The sequence below is a fragment of the Archocentrus centrarchus genome, chromosome 7 (genome assembly GCF_007364275.1).
Source record: "Archocentrus centrarchus isolate MPI-CPG fArcCen1 chromosome 7, fArcCen1, whole genome shotgun sequence".
In the NCBI taxonomy this organism is placed as follows: domain Eukaryota; kingdom Metazoa; phylum Chordata; class Actinopteri; order Cichliformes; family Cichlidae; genus Archocentrus; species Archocentrus centrarchus.
In genome coordinates this window covers 35520795-35536460 of record NC_044352.1, presented here as the reverse complement: position 1 = coordinate 35536460, position 15666 = coordinate 35520795, and the positions used below count along the sequence as shown (strand labels likewise).

At 39.6% G+C, this 15666-nt stretch overlaps 1 protein-coding gene across 3 annotated transcripts in view; it reads left to right on the top strand.

Annotated features, from left to right (window-relative positions):
* The first annotated feature begins 952 nt into the window (after positions 1 to 952).
* Positions 953 to 15666, top strand: part of slc38a5b (solute carrier family 38 member 5b) — a 28780-nt gene continuing 14066 nt past the window's right edge. Inside the window, exons 1-7 of one of the 3 annotated variants that reach the window (XM_030733386.1) lie at positions 953 to 1080; positions 1221 to 1369; positions 8350 to 8427; positions 11934 to 12010; positions 12125 to 12194; positions 13928 to 14043; positions 15495 to 15568. In XM_030733386.1, coding sequence (XP_030589246.1) covers positions 11952 to 12010; positions 12125 to 12194; positions 13928 to 14043; positions 15495 to 15568 — 319 coding nt within the window. In that variant the 5' untranslated portion in view covers positions 953 to 1080; positions 1221 to 1369; positions 8350 to 8427; positions 11934 to 11951. Of the gene's footprint in view, positions 1081 to 1220; positions 1370 to 8164; positions 8314 to 8349; positions 8428 to 11933; positions 12011 to 12124; positions 12195 to 13927; positions 14044 to 15494; positions 15569 to 15666 lie in introns of those variants that run through there. The other 2 variants (XM_030733384.1, XM_030733383.1) reach the window with 2 other exon arrangements.

Below are 15666 nucleotides of genomic sequence, written 5' to 3'. Positions count from 1 at the left end.
TGCCCCCTGTAAGTGTCCCAAAATCTGCAATAAGCTGTCTGTGTAAAGTCCTGCCCTGCACCCCCGTATCTGTTCACAGCTAAGATAAAAAATCTGATTAGCTGCAGAATGGGTCCTAATTTAACCCTTTCACTTAAATTAGGACCCATTATTGATATTTTTGTGTTACAAAAACTAAAAAATTAATATTTTGGATATTGTTAGTTTTAACATTTATTATTCATACTCATTAAATTTGTGAATATCTTAAGAATAAATCTATATTGAATATCCAATTCTATTACTGTTCTGTAATTTTATATTTATATTATATAATTTTATATTTATATATAATTATATATAAAAATATATATAGTATATTTTAGATGCTTTTTGATATGTATTTATAGCATTAAACTTGAATTTAACAGTTTTATCATTTGAATAAACATTGCATGCATTAACTTTGTAACTATATTTTTTAAAGTATTTTACTGGAAAAAAATCTCCATAAAAAATTTTATGGTTGTAATTTATTTAATCTATGATTGTAATTTTATTGATATTTTATGCATTAAAAAAAACAGGAATTTTACTGAATGTAATTGGAAATAAATTTTTTTTGGATTCATAGCACTAGATTATATAAGACAAACAGTATCGTAGGGGCTCTTTGCTGGTTTCTGGAACAGTTAGGCCTAGCACATAGTTAATGAACCAAATCAGCACACAAAGAGTTAAAATTATCTTTCATGTGGAAACAACACACAAAAAAAGTTGTGAGAAAGTGTGTGTCTTGGACCATCTGTTGTCACAAAAAACTTGGGTCGCCTCAGATACTTCCAAGCAACACTAGTTTATATGTTTACCTTCCTGTGGAAGGTTTCCACTCTCATCTGATACAGCTCGCTTTTTCCAGTTTGCTTGTGCAAAGCTGCCCACTAGCAGTCATGCTCTTATGCAATCATGCACTGATCACCTTACCATAGTTCCACTATACCACTAACTAGAGGTGGGGGAAGAGAGTTGAACACTACCTATGAGCAGGCAATAGAAACCAAGTGGATTACCCAACTAATCCATCATCAGTCTTGATCACAGGTAATGCATTTTTTTTCTTTTTCTTTTTTTATCATTTGGAAAAGAAGAGAAGTGCCTCTACATGTGACATCACAAGAAATCTGAAACCATCATTTTGAGCAGCCCCCACCCCCCACCCCCTTTACTGCCTGCTCCCACAGCTGCTGACATCCCACTTCTCCCGGAGACACCGTGTGCTCCTCTGCTGGTCTCCAGAAACAGCCCAGCATTAACTTCCACCCAGTCCAAGACAGCAGGAGCTCACAACACAGGCTGCGCCTCAAACTGTCAGCTGGGTTTGCTTCTGGAGGTAAGTCTCTTCTGTCTTCCTTCTGAACTGTAATAACTGCCATCACTACATGTATCTGGCTGAGAGCTGGTCTTCTAAGAAAGAGTAAAAGACCATGGAAGAAGAGCAGGTCTTTGTTACTGGAACCAGTTGGTGCTTAGAGGCTTTGATTTTGAAAGGTTTAATTGAATCAAACTGGTTGTGTGCACAGGTAGAGCAGCTGTGTTCCAGATGTTATCAATTTCTGACAATCTTTGTTGACCCCAAAGACTGTCAAAAATAATTGTATTATGAATAAGCTTGAGCATGATTCTTTCTGACATTGTAAAATAACATCAATCAATTTTCCTGTTGTTGAAAAAACTTAAATAATTTAATTTTGCTAATTAAATTTTAATGAACTGTTAAATGGAATGTTGTTATTCTGATTAAGAGTGTTTCTGTGTAAGCATTACGTGACAGGTAAACGTATCTTATCAACTAAACAGAACAACTCAAAAACGAGTTTTTCTGAGGTTGATGGAAACATGAGCCTCAGCTGACACAGCAGAAAGAAACAAATGTTGCACACTAAACACACATGAGAAAGTTTGGCAGTATAACATTAAATGACCACATCTGAAAAATACAGCAGGGCTTAATTTAGAGACGTGGTGGATCTTTGTTCTCTGTGCAAAAAGAGGGTCAGGCACTGTTTATGCTGCAGTTATTTTTTTTATTTATCTATTTTTTTTATCACATTTTCTTTAAACAGACATTTTCAGCAGTCCTATAGACATGTTTCAAAACTTCAATTTCAGAAAAGTGTTGCATTTTTAGAAATAGATCCAACCCTGCTGTCATTATGCTGTTAGTCTAGCTAACAGAAGGAAAGGGAAACACAAAATGAGAAACAAATTGGAATTTTTTTTTTGGTTGTGTACATATGATAAAACAATTTACAATATTTCACTAAGCTGGTAGGTGAATTATTGACTTTGGTGCTCAAATATTTGATCAGAGGTCTGGTGAAAGCATATCCTGAATAATGTTTACAGTTGTAAATAACTTTTTGACCAAAAAGCTGGCAAGAAATGCTTGAAACTGACTGGCTGATAGGGTGGGCAGGTGTAACTGCGTCACAAATAAATCAGGCAGCCAAAGGACACTGTTTGACTTTTATTATTTATGACATTTAACATAAAGATATTTGATAATGTCTGTGTTACTCATATATGTAATGTTTGCTTTATCCACATTCAATCAAATAAATCCAGTAAATATATCCAGTAAGTTCTGAGGTGATCATATTTAGAAATAAAGAGTCACGGGCTTTTAAAGTTAACTAATATTACCGCCACTGTTTTTGCACCGACAGACAGAAGCTGATTTCTTGGAAGTGAATGAGGGATTATTTGCAGCACACAAGTACCAGTTTTGCAATCTCCATATTCCAGAAGCTCCTGTGCAGAGATTGAAGATTACTGTATGAGTTCCAGTTGGCAAATACTTAAATGAAAATCAAATTAAAATCAATTAAGCATTTTTAAAATGTATTTCTATAAAGAAGGATTATATTTGGTAAAGCATTTATAACAACATGCTTAGGGAAAGTATTTACAAATACAGTCCATGTGACTGATACTGTAAAAAATGTCAGTCTGAGGAAACATTTGTCATGTTTGAGCACAGAGTTCATTTTCAGTTGTTATCACCGTCTGACCCACTGAGACCTGCAGGGAGGAGATATCAGTACTGAAACTGCCCTGCCTTCACTCTAACCTCTGAACTTTTATTAACAGCCAATCTCACTCAAACGATCTCAAATTTTAACAAAATATGTAAAAACTAGTTCAATTTTTAATGTTTTTTTTAAGGTTGAAGAATGGCATTTTTTAGAACTGAAGGGGTAGTTTGTGTGCTAGTGTATACTCCAACACAGCATTTCAAGAAAATTCAATAAAAACGCGCCAACTGGAAAGCAGATTCAGTCGTGGCACAAAAAAAGACACATGCTACAGCGTGTTTGGCAGGACTACCAACTTTGACATGTGTAGTGTGACAGTTACAGGTTTTGGACCCCCTTAATTCTTCATGCAGACATTCAGAAATTTTGGTCTATACTGACAGATTTGATATCACCCATTGCTTTATATCGCTGTATGCATTGACTTTTACTGAAAGGTAAGCAGAAGCGATGACCCCCCCCAAAGAAAAAAAATAAAAAAAACAAGGAAAAAAAAAATCTTCCTTTGTTTAATTTACCAACAAAATAAATTGGATCAGATTAAAACCATTTCCTGAGTTTGTGTTGGCTCTTTTGTTCTGTGCTAACAGCCTTGTTACAAGAATTACAAATTATTGTTACTTCTGTAGTTACCAAACTATTTAGCATTAGTTGACGATGACAAGTGGTGGAGAATTTTTTTAGAACCATTTCTTTAATAAATACAGCAATACCACACAATGAAAACACCTCACCACATACAAACTGTGTACTATTGGAAAATTTTATTTAAATGATCAAAAGTAAAAGTAGCATTAGCAATTTATAGCCCAGAGTGTACATTCTTTATGTTTTTTTAAATAAAAATGTCATGTAAATGCATCACTTTTTCTTGTTTTTCTTAATGAATCATATTTTGGAAAATCATACATTTGTAGTGTGGCTGTTATAATGAACTCAGAAAACTAGCTCTACACCCTAGCTGCCAAAAAAACAACAACAAACCAGCTGAAGTAAAAGACTCAAGCACTATGTGACATGATTAACTCAATATCTACAGAGAGATTAAAAATATAAATAAAAAATAAGGTATTGTATTAGCAAGACAGCTGACTAAGCTTAGTGTGCTTGGTCACAGCCAGGTGGTTTTTCATTCCTCTGAGCCTGCACCTGTTCATCGTGCCTGTTATTCAACTGGACATGGTAGCAGCTGAATCTGACTCCATAATTACTGAGTTATAAAAAGCTTCACAATGCATTCCATCTTCTCTGCATCACACATGTTGAACAAGGTGATTAACAAGAGCAGATAAATCACAACATAATTAGCTTTTTACTTGCAAATGCTACATGTATCTGTGTCTGTGTACAATAACCCGCTGACTGTAAGCAGAGAGCAGTAAAATCCGTGCTGGTCTTCTCTCAGTGTCCAAACATACAGTCAAGAGTATATTCTTACATAGCTCCATATATATTATACATACTTCCATACAGGCACTGTGTGGTTTAACTGTAGACAAAAAATAACGAACAAAGAATTAAGGATGTACTGACCTATAAAAATGAGTTTAACGGTTTTTATAATTGAACCACTGATTCAGCCGAGCTGGAGGCTGTTCTAAAGTTTAGGTGCTATAGCCTCACAAGCACAGTCACAGTCTTTGGAATTCAAATAAGAACATGAAACAACCAAAAGGGCTTTGCATGGAATTAATACCATTTTCAAATGAAACTGAAGCCAATTAAGAGAAGCAACAAGCAAGGCGAAGTAACACTAAGGATGACGTGATCACTGGATAGTTTTTGTTAGCAGCCAAGCTGATGAATTCTGGACTAACTGAAGATGAGCTAAGAAGAAATGAGAACTGAACACGAAAAGTGAGTTACAATAATGTAGCTCGTCCCTGACCCGAAGTGGGCACGCCACCCTTTTCCAGCTGAGAACCAGGACATCAAAATTCTCAGTCCTACTGCTTCACACTTGGATTTGAACCATTCCAGTGTGAGCCGGGCGCCACCACCTGATGGAGCCAACAGAACCATACCATCATGAAAAAAAGCCCTTTGCCGCTTGGCTACACCTAGAAATTCTTGCCATAAAAATTATGAACAGAATCAGTGACAAAGGACAGCCCTGGTGAAGTCCAACACCCACGAGGAGCAAATCCAACTGCCAACAATGTGGACCAATGTGAACAATGTGTACAGGAGCCTGCCTTGTGGCAATGGGCCAGACCCCCCATACTCCTGAAGCACCTCCCAGAGGATCCCCTCAGGGATGCGCTCAAATTCCTTGTCCAAGTCCACAAAGTACATGTGGACTGTTGGGGAAACTCCCGTGCAACCTTGAACGTTCTAGAGAGGAGACAGAGCTGCTCCAGCATTCCACAACCAGGATGAAAACCACTCTGTTCCTCCTGGAACACAACTCGTGGATGGACTCCCCTTTGGAGCGCCCTTTTCAAGATTGTGTGTTTGTATTTGTGTGTGTCACACAGTGGTGTGGACATCCCAGTCTCAATGAACACATTCATCAGTGCATCCTCCCGCTTGCAGTGTTCCGGTGTATCAACTAGCCAGCAGTTATTTTTTTGCTGAAAACGCTCCATTATGGTTTTCACGTTACTACGTGGTCATGATGCTGGTTCTCTATTGGAGCTGGAGGAGCAACTCAGAGATGCTAGCTTGGTTAGATACTCACTATTAGGCCTGAATTAGTCTGCTGCACTGGGTCTTTGCGGGGACTGCTTATGTCATTGATGCCAACGTCATATTGAGTGTGTTACTTACCCTGCAGTCGTGTCCCAGTGTTTTACCTGCAGCGCCGGCTGACAGAGACCAAAATGGCTGGGACTTTTTTTTACCCACAAGGCTTTTAAATAAACAGACAAACATGAAAACGAAGGCATTTTATCCATAATTTCAGCATGTTTTAGTTAGTTTTGCAAACACACAATTTCGTTTCAGTTAGTTATCAGTTTTTCATTTTAATTACCATTTTAATTTATTTCAGATAATGCTGTAATCTTTTATCAATTTCAGTTTTCATTATTTTGTTCGTTTTCGTTAACGATAACAACCTTGGTTCAGATCAGACAAATGAGCTGCTTATTGCTGTCGCGTTGTGTTGTACAAAGACAGCCTGTCACAGTATGTCTGATAATATCTGGTTGAACTATGATAGTTTAGCCTGAACCCACAGTAAGGGGAGCTCTGCAGTCAGATGTGTACAGCTGTTTGACTGAATGACATCTGGCACCAACATAAGCGTGTTTTATATTTGTTCACATTTTGGAAAATGTACTTGATTGATTTAGAAAAATATTTTTCCTTTTTCATAGGAATGATGCGTGCTCCTTGTTTTGATGATTTTATGTGATGCTGTACAATAAATTAATGGGACAGGAGTGCAGACTTCAGAACGGTTTTAAAGATTTATTCAGCATTAAAGTAATCCCCTGACAGTTGTCAGTATTTCTGCTGCTGCACAGAAAACAATAACTGCTGATAATTAATTCAGCAAACTTTATTTCTGTAAATAAATACGGTTTAAAACGGCTCTTATGTTGCTGGCATGGTATAACTCGGTCTAACACAGTAACCTGAACTATCCAAAGTGACCAATCACATTAGGCTCCATAGTCAGGTAGGTGGAGTCACAGTCTGGATCTCAGCAGTTCTTGTTTAAGTTCAGAACAGAGGAACTCTGCACACAAACATGTGGAGCCAAACAAGCTGAACATTTTCTTTGCAAATGTTCAGATCACTGGAAACTTGACCGGTGTTGTGCCAAAAAGTCATCATTTGCCAAAAGGTGATTCCAGAAAAAAAACAGATTTCTGATGTATAGGTAAATGGACTAGCTCTTATATAGCGCTTTTCTACTCAGTATGAGCACTCAAAGCGCTATTACAACATGTTTACATTCACCCATACACTCCCATTCATACAAGCACTTCCATGTTTGGCTAAGCGCTTTTTTTAATTAACTATCATTCACACACATTCATACTCCGACGGGACGGTCGGAGAGCAACTTGGGGTTAAGTATCTTGCCCAAGGATACATTGGCATGTAGCCTGGAGTAGCCAGGAATCGAACCGCTGACCTTCTGATCAGTAGGTGACCTGCTCTACCTACTGAGCTACAGCCACCCCACGTCTCTGCTTATATTGGTAAGTAGGCTGTAGTCAACAGGATTTATGAAGGCCTTATAAATAAAGTAAAGAAATGACCTGTTTTGCAACTATCTTTATGACTGCGTTGCTTTATCTACATTAGAATCAGTCCAGTCCTTTTTGGCCACATCAACTATCTTTATAGAGCTGTGACGTTATATTTGTTGCAGCTTCTGCTGCCCCCTTGGTCAGATCTCTCTGAAAAAATGAGTTTTTAACCTGACAAATAAAGAATATGTATAAGTCACTGAAAAGTGTCTCTGGAAAAGTTGCAGCTTTGTTTGCAGCGAGGTCCAGGTAGTGGGGGGACTTCCCCTCGGTGCCCAAGTGAAGTCTGGACATACGAAGGGAGCGCTGTAAGCACACAGAACAGGGCGTTGTGGAGGATTTCAGCTTTCTGGGCTAACTCAAAAGTCTCCAGAAGTTGCAGAAGTCACCGGAAAAAGTCGCTAAATTTCTCACTAGTTGCTTTTTGGGAAAAAAGTTGCTAAGTTGGCAACAGAGTGTGTCATCTATGACCCTCACCCAAGGCACACAGCATCATACAGCATGGACTGTGATTGGTTAATCATTCAGTCTTCTGTTTGAGGTTTTGAAGCAGTTGGCAGACATCTGTCACATGACACTGCCTCCATGAGTTTAAAAGAGGAATTGCATGCTGTTGTTCATTGCTTGTGATGGTGGGCGGCCAAAAACAACACATGTATGGACAAGACTCGCAGGCCATATAAAATCCGAGCTCGGGCCATGTTTGGCCTGCAGGCCGTAGTTTGGACACTCCTGCGATAGAGCTTTGACGTACAGCTTATTGATTGCAATGACAGCTTGGGAGCCTCCTTTGACTTTTTCCAGATCGGGAACAGGATCTTGTATCATTCTAGGATCTCTTTGGGAAACTGGTCATTAATGCTGAAGTCTGTTCCTCTCAGTTCCCAGCTGTGGCTCTTCACCAATTCTTTTTGTTTGCGATGTTCAAATTTGGCCACGATTGCTCTGGGTCAGTGTCCGTCAGGTCGCTTCCCTCCCAGGCGGTGGACATGATGGAAACCGATGGTTTTCACTGTGTCCTCCAGGAGTTTCAGGTGAGTCTGAATAAAATCTTTTACTGTTATTTCCAGGTTGTCTACTGCCTTCTCTGGGATGCCTGAAAACACTAGATTTTCTCTCATGCCGTGGGTCCTGGAGATCAATAACAGGTTCTTTTAATTTTTTAAATTTTCTTCTGAGACCCATGTCATTCACTTGGTGAGGGATTTAACCGACTTGGTGAGGGATTTAACCGACTTTCTGAGGGCCGCGTTTTCTGCAGCCAGTGTTTTCACCTGCTGATGGCTGTACTACACTGAGTCATGCAGAGGCTGAAAGTCTTTTTGGAGAAGCTCCTGTAAGGACAGGCATAGGTCTAAACTACAGAGTCTTTTATCTATAGACTTAAATATCCACCATGTTGCTGGTATGTGTAGAGGCCACTTCAGGGGAGTCCTCAGGGTTGCTTCTGTTGGTGGATGAAGCCCTCTTATTTGTGGAGGGAGTTGGTATCATGTCTGGTTTCTCCATAACAACTCGCTCAAAACACTGGTCAATATAAATGTGCAAACAGTTAGTAAAAATATAGCTAGTTACAGTAATTAGTGGTGTGCCACTATGTTCAGTACTGCTGAAATTCTCGTCGAAGTCTCATGTCACTACAGCATAGTATCTCCTCAAGGAGAAAACTCCACTGCTTAAAGCATTTTTAAGTGTCTCATCTCCGGTGATGGGCGAGTGATCCCCATCAACCCTAGATTCTGCTTCCTCTGTGGAAGGTGTGTCAGTAAGATTGAAGAGATCCTCAAGGTATTCCTTCCAGTGTCCAACTATATCCTCATCTGAAGTCAGCAGCACCCACTCCCACTGTACACAGTGTGAGTAGAGCACCCTCCTGAGTCACCTGACGGTTTGCCAGAATTGCTTCAAGGCCAACTGAAAGTCTTCACACTCATCCCATTCCTCCCACAGAGGTTTTGCTTCAACTACTGCCAGAGCTGCACTCTGCTTGGCCTGTTGGTGCCTCTCAGCTGCTTCTGGAGTCCCACAGGTTAACCAAACCTGATAGCATGGATAAACAGCACCCTTCACCTCTGGACACCACATGCTCACATAGGCAACAATAGTGCACCTTTCAGCTGGTGGTGATTAGTTGACAGTTCAGTCACTTCACCCAAGTGTCCAAGATATGTAGCCACAGAAGTGATGAAATTATTACAAAATCAATCATTAAACTGCAACCTGTCCTGGTGCCATGTCCACCCTTATGCTTGAACATGGTGTTTGTCATGGACAAACTGTGGCTGGCACAGAAGTCCGATAGCAGAACACCACTTGGGATCACAGTCCTCCCCCTCCAGAATTCACTATTGTTGCCTATGTGAGCATTGAAGTTTCCCAGTAGGACAATGGAGTCTAAATGCACCCCACCCAGTGACTCCAAGATGACTCTGTAGTCATTCAGTGCATAAGTGTAAATGACACAGAGGTAAGGGATGTTGAGGCTATAAACTTAACAGAAAAGTACAGCTGTGTTATTGTCAGCATTGTAGTAATAACAAATACCTTTGACACTGTTGGATAGATGGCCCAGGGATAACGTGTGTAATAAAAAAGTCACGGCCAGCAATGAGACGGACGGAGATGAACCAAAACGCAGGACTCCAGAGGTCGGCATAACGTAAAAGTGTTTATTAAGGTTGGAGGGAAACGAATACAAAATACTTCTGAAGGGAAACACAGGAACTCACTGGCACAATAACATCAACGACGCGACAAAGAACACATGGAAACTGAGGGCTTAAATACACAATGGGTAATCAGGGTAAGAGAAAACAGCAGGGCACAGCAGGTGAGGCAAATGAAACTATAACACAGGGGAAGCAAAACTAAACACAAAGCACAGGGAAACCAGGCTGTCAAAATAAACAGGAAGTGACTAACCAAGGAACATGCAGACTTAACACGGGGAACAGGCACAGACTCAGGACAGAGACGCAGACTAGTCACAACACTTGAAGACACAAGGAACCAGAAACAGCTGAGGGCAAAATACAAAAGACAACAAAACATAACTCGAGAAACAAAAACAATATCAAGAAAACATAAGACACTGGGCCACCGGCCCAGGACATGACAGAAAACAGAATTGGTCCAAGGATTGAGCCTTGAGGTACCCCACATAGGAGAGGAACAAATTAAAGGATAAAGTTATCATTATGAATTATGCAGTGTCTATCAGATAAGTATGATGAAAATCATTTGAGAGCATATCCAGATATACCACATCAATAATCTGGCAATTAGAATGGCATGATCAAAAGCTGCAGCTAAGTCCAGCAGAATTAAAATGGACTATTCACCTTCATTAATTTTGAATAATGCAGTGGCAGTGCTGTGATTTTGTGATATTGTGTCCCTCAGCCAGTTGAAGAAACTGATGAATAACAGTTTCTTGATCTTGCCAACTGTTCTGGTCCCAGTAAATCCACCCATCCATCCATTTTCTTCTGCTTATCCAATTCAGGGTTGAAGGGTGGCTGGAGGCTGGAGGCTGTCCCAGGTGTCATAGTGTGAGAGGCAGGGTACACCCTGGAAAGGTCGCCAGCCTGTCACAGAACCAACACACACAGACAGACTACAATTTACAATCACCAATAATTCTAACGTCATGCTTGTTTTTGGACTGTGGGAGGAAGCTAGAGTACCCAGAGAGAAACCACCCAAACACGGGGCAAACATGAAACTCCAAATAGAAAGGCCTGACACTTGATTTGAACCGAGGGCCTTCTTGCTGTGAGATAACATCTATTTTGTCTGCATGAACAGTGAAGAGGAAAACTTGGATATTTAACTGCTATTGGTCTCCTGTCAGTGTTCATTGTCTCTCTTCCTCTCTGTGGCTAGCTCTCTGTAGTTCAGCTATTTCAAGGGATAATGTTAGGCCCACTATGTCTTGATGCATAATCAATAATTTAAGTAAAGAAATCCCAGAAAGTTGGTTTAGTTCATCAAGATCCAATGTTTTCAGTGGCAAAAACACTGAAACATTGTTGAATATTGATGTGTTGAAAACTAAAAAGGAGTGGACTTATATCACTTCCAGATAAGAAAACTTTTAAACAGGGGATTTAATTCAATAAGAATGCTTATCACACCATAAAAAGTCAAAGACCAGGCAGAAGATGGTACTTGGAGTCTGCTGTATGCCAGAGACACTGGCATATGATGGACACTGGCCTCAACAGCTGGCAGGGATGGATGGCCAACTCACTCTGAGGATGTTAACAAATGGGTCAAGAATTTGTCTGACAGACATCTGACTCAGGCAGCCACATTCTTGCAAAAGAGTTCAACTTTGCAGTCACGCCACATCAGCAACGCAACGCCCCAACATTCAGTATCAGTATTGATGAGAGGAAGGCACTCAGGTTACTTAATAAGCTGCTCTTGTGTTCACTTAGCCAGTGAATGGCTCAGCACAGATGAACTACCTCTGAATTCATAGAAATCCTCCTCAGCCAAGATGGTCATGATTTAATTTCTGGTTCTGATTAGTGCTAATTCCAGATTAATAGTTTCACTGTGCACACACAAGCACACACCACCCAGCATTGTACTGTGTTTGTCTTATTTTTAGAACATTATGCACTAATTTCTTAATTTCCATCTGAAGAAAATAAGTCAGCTAAGCATGGAACTGCAGGTACCAAATGGTAATCATCACGACGCTGCTGTCTTTCTGGAGGGAGGGTATGTGTCTTATAGATGTGTGTCCTAGTTCCTTTCTCACCATACATTTGTGGTAACTGAAGTATCTGTTTAAGAAATGTAGTGTTTCTTGTTTATTTGTGATGGATTTTGCAGAACATCATCGCAGGAAGAGAAGTTCTTGCAGCAGAAGGATGGTTGTTCAAAGAGAGCCCAGTTCACAGATGTGAGTGTGAGAAACACAAAGCTGTTGGTCTGTTATGGTAATAATTCTGAGCCATGAACACAGAAGTTTCAGTTGTTTGAATTCTGTTATCATGTGTTGAGAGACTCAATGAAAATTGTAAGACAGGATAGCAAGTCTGTAAACAGATGGCCATGTGATTTAATGAAACAAATCAGCACCCGAGAGCTAATTTACATTTATTTTTATCGTCTGAAATCTGAGAAGGATTTGAGAAAGATGAGAATGATCAACTTACTATGAACAAGTAGCTGGACATGGCTGCAGGGCAGAAAAAAATAGAAGCAAGTTTACATCATGTTCACGTGATTTTTGTTTTTCAACCATAATTTAGTTCTATAGATTATAGTTAAAGGTACAGTCAGTATTTTTTTTTACCTTATTTAATAGAAAAAAAGGATAATGTACTCATAAATATGCATATATTAGTGTGTAATTACATCTTCAAACAAATAGATGCATTCTCATAAACTTATAATTAATCCATTAAAAATACACAGGCCCCAGTTTGTGGAAGCTCCACCATATTTGAAGACAGTGGTCAGGAAGGACCTCTCCCTTCCAAATAATCACATTTTACGTATGTGGCTAGAGACCGGCAGAATACATGGTAATGCCAAAGGTGGAGGAGAAGAGGTGTTGCAGGCATTCGCCTATTGTGGAGAGAGCATTTAAATTCATGACTGCACTTTCAGGCTCAAGATATGAAGACTCATACCTATGTTTTATCGGCACAATGGGTGTTCCCTTTAGCAAAGAAGTGAAAATGTGAAGAGACAGTGCCATCTTAATAAAATGCCATCCTCTTCCTCCTCACCTCAAGCCTCAGCTCCTGAAATGAAGTCAAAGCTCTAGCACACAAAAATGTGCATAAAAATGCTTATTTGTTCCCAGTATTGTCACAATTATCAGCAGATCAGACATGTAACCTTCCTGCTTCAAGGTGGCTGACAAGCCACAGAATATAAACCAAACACAATGCATCATCTCGGTTCTCCTGTAAACAAAGTAAATAAGTAACTGAGTCATCATCATCATCTGATCATGCTGATTATTGGCCATGCATACTTCAAATTCATCCAGAGTTTCCACCAGGGACACAGATAACAAGAGATTATATTAGGCTTTTATTATATTAAGCCATTAGCCATTATATTAAGCCATATTATATATTATTTCCTTTATTATCAGGTTGAATAAATTGCTTTCAGGCATGGAAAAATAATTTCATAAATAAGTGCAGGTTTTCATTCATTCACACGGTTGTGGGAGCAATCCAATATGGTGGCCGACTTCAGGGTGTTTGTCACAGTTGGTGATGTCGTGGGGAGGTTGCACATTCTTTTTGGTTCATATTCTGTGGACAAGCTGTCTGGAGGTGGGAGGGTTACTGTCATTCAAGTTTTACTACAGCTAGTTATAAGCTAACATTATGCCAGCTAATGCTAGACTTAAGTATGCTACAAATCATCTGTAGGTTCTCAATCATCGAGGTCACAGTCGTCTCTGGAGCTTGAAAAAAGAGCGACTGGACTTCTTTTTGTTTTTTGAAGATGTTTAAGCTCTCATCTGAAAGGCTTCTTCTGTAATTTGAAATAAAAATTATTCTTAGACACAGTTTTATAATTTGTGAGTAGGATGCTGGACGTATTTGCAATGCCTTGGATGGTGTTACTTGACTTAATGAATTAATATTTCAGTCATGTCTTTTCCAGTTCGAGGGTAAAACTTCCTTTGGGATGTCTGTTTTTAACCTGAGCAATGCTATCATGGGCAGTGGCATCCTAGGATTGTCATATGCCATGTCAAACACAGGCATGATCCTTTTCATGTGAGTATGAAAGTATTCTTACCCCTTCACAACCCAAGCTACTCTCATGCTAAAAGAATTTCAATTTATTTTTCCCATTATTTTAAAATAATGTTAGCATAAGGCTGCAACATAGCTAAATATGAAGTGAAGTGGTCTGAAACTGTATCTACAGAGTGTTCCTCAGTAGGTTCCTGCATATTGAACTTCATATAAAAGACTGGATACCAAACAAGAGGTGCTCAGTGGTGACAGAGTTGCAAGTAGAAATGCAGGGTACACATGTATGCACACATTAATAAACACATATTCTGTGTCCTCACATTGAAAAGAATGCATCAAAATGCATGAAGTACATAATAACAACCAGCTCATCCACCCAATCCTATAGATCTCTTTCAGTCCTATTGCTCTCTTTCATACATGTATTTGACAGAAACCCTGATGTAAGACTGGCTCCCTGTTGTGATATAAGAAGTCTTGAAATATGTCAGTAAACTGCTGCTAACCAGCTAGCCCCACCAGCTGTTTCCAACATGGAGACCGGCCAGTCAGATTTGCAGTGGAGCTCAATGATATTCACCTGCCTCTCCACTGAGTCTCTCATCCTGGATCTTTGTAAGTGGAGGAAAAGGGCCGTAAACTACAGCCCAAAATGGTGGAGTTGGAGTACACCTGAAATCAAGATAGGAGACTCGGTGGAGAGTTAGCTGAATCATATCACATACCATCACAACAGTGACCTAGCCAGTCTGGAGGTAGGAAAAAGCTGCTAGCTGTTACCAACCAACCCTGGGACTAGAATAGCAGTGACTGAGTGAAAACAAAAGTTTACAGAAAGACCCTTAATTGGGGTGTGACAGAAATAAATGCATTTATTTTCTTCCAGTTGAATTAGCTTCTTTCTTTTCTACATTTTTGCTCCCAAAAAATTGCATTTAGTTACTGCTACAGTCATTAATTTCCAAGAGTGGAAAGGTGAAGCACACCTTTCTTTCTGCTAAAAATAAATCAAAACTGTGAGGGGTCATCAAACAGGGAAACAAAATAACCACACAACCGTCACTGTCAGATCTTCACATTCAGCAGACACAGAGTTAGTACTATCATACACGACTCTTCACACCTGCTGCACAGCTCGTTTCAACTCCTCCCATCAGGCCGCCGCTACAGGGTCCCTGCAGCCAGGACTAATATCATTAGGGAATCATTTATCTCAACTGCTGTTTACATTATTAATAACTCATAATGATTTTTTTTAAGTATAACTTTTAATAGCATTCTGATCTTGCTGTGTGGTGTATATGGTGTGTTTTATTGTATATATATTGAGAGCCACGTTTAAGATAAATTTCCACTGCTTTGCAATGGAAAATAAAGTTTTTCAGATTCTGATTCCAGCTGTGCCTACACAAAATACTAAGAGTCAAATCAGCATGTAAGAAATGACTTCACCTGTTTGTGTTTTGCAGGATCTTGCTGACATGTATCGCCTTGCTGTCCTGTTATTCCATCCATCTCCTGCTAAGCAGTGCTGGGGTTGTTGGTGAGGCTTCATATGCTCTTGTCATGTTGGCATCTAAACACTACATTAATGTTTGAATGTTCACAGACAGCCTGACAGCGGGGTTCTTGGTTATTTCA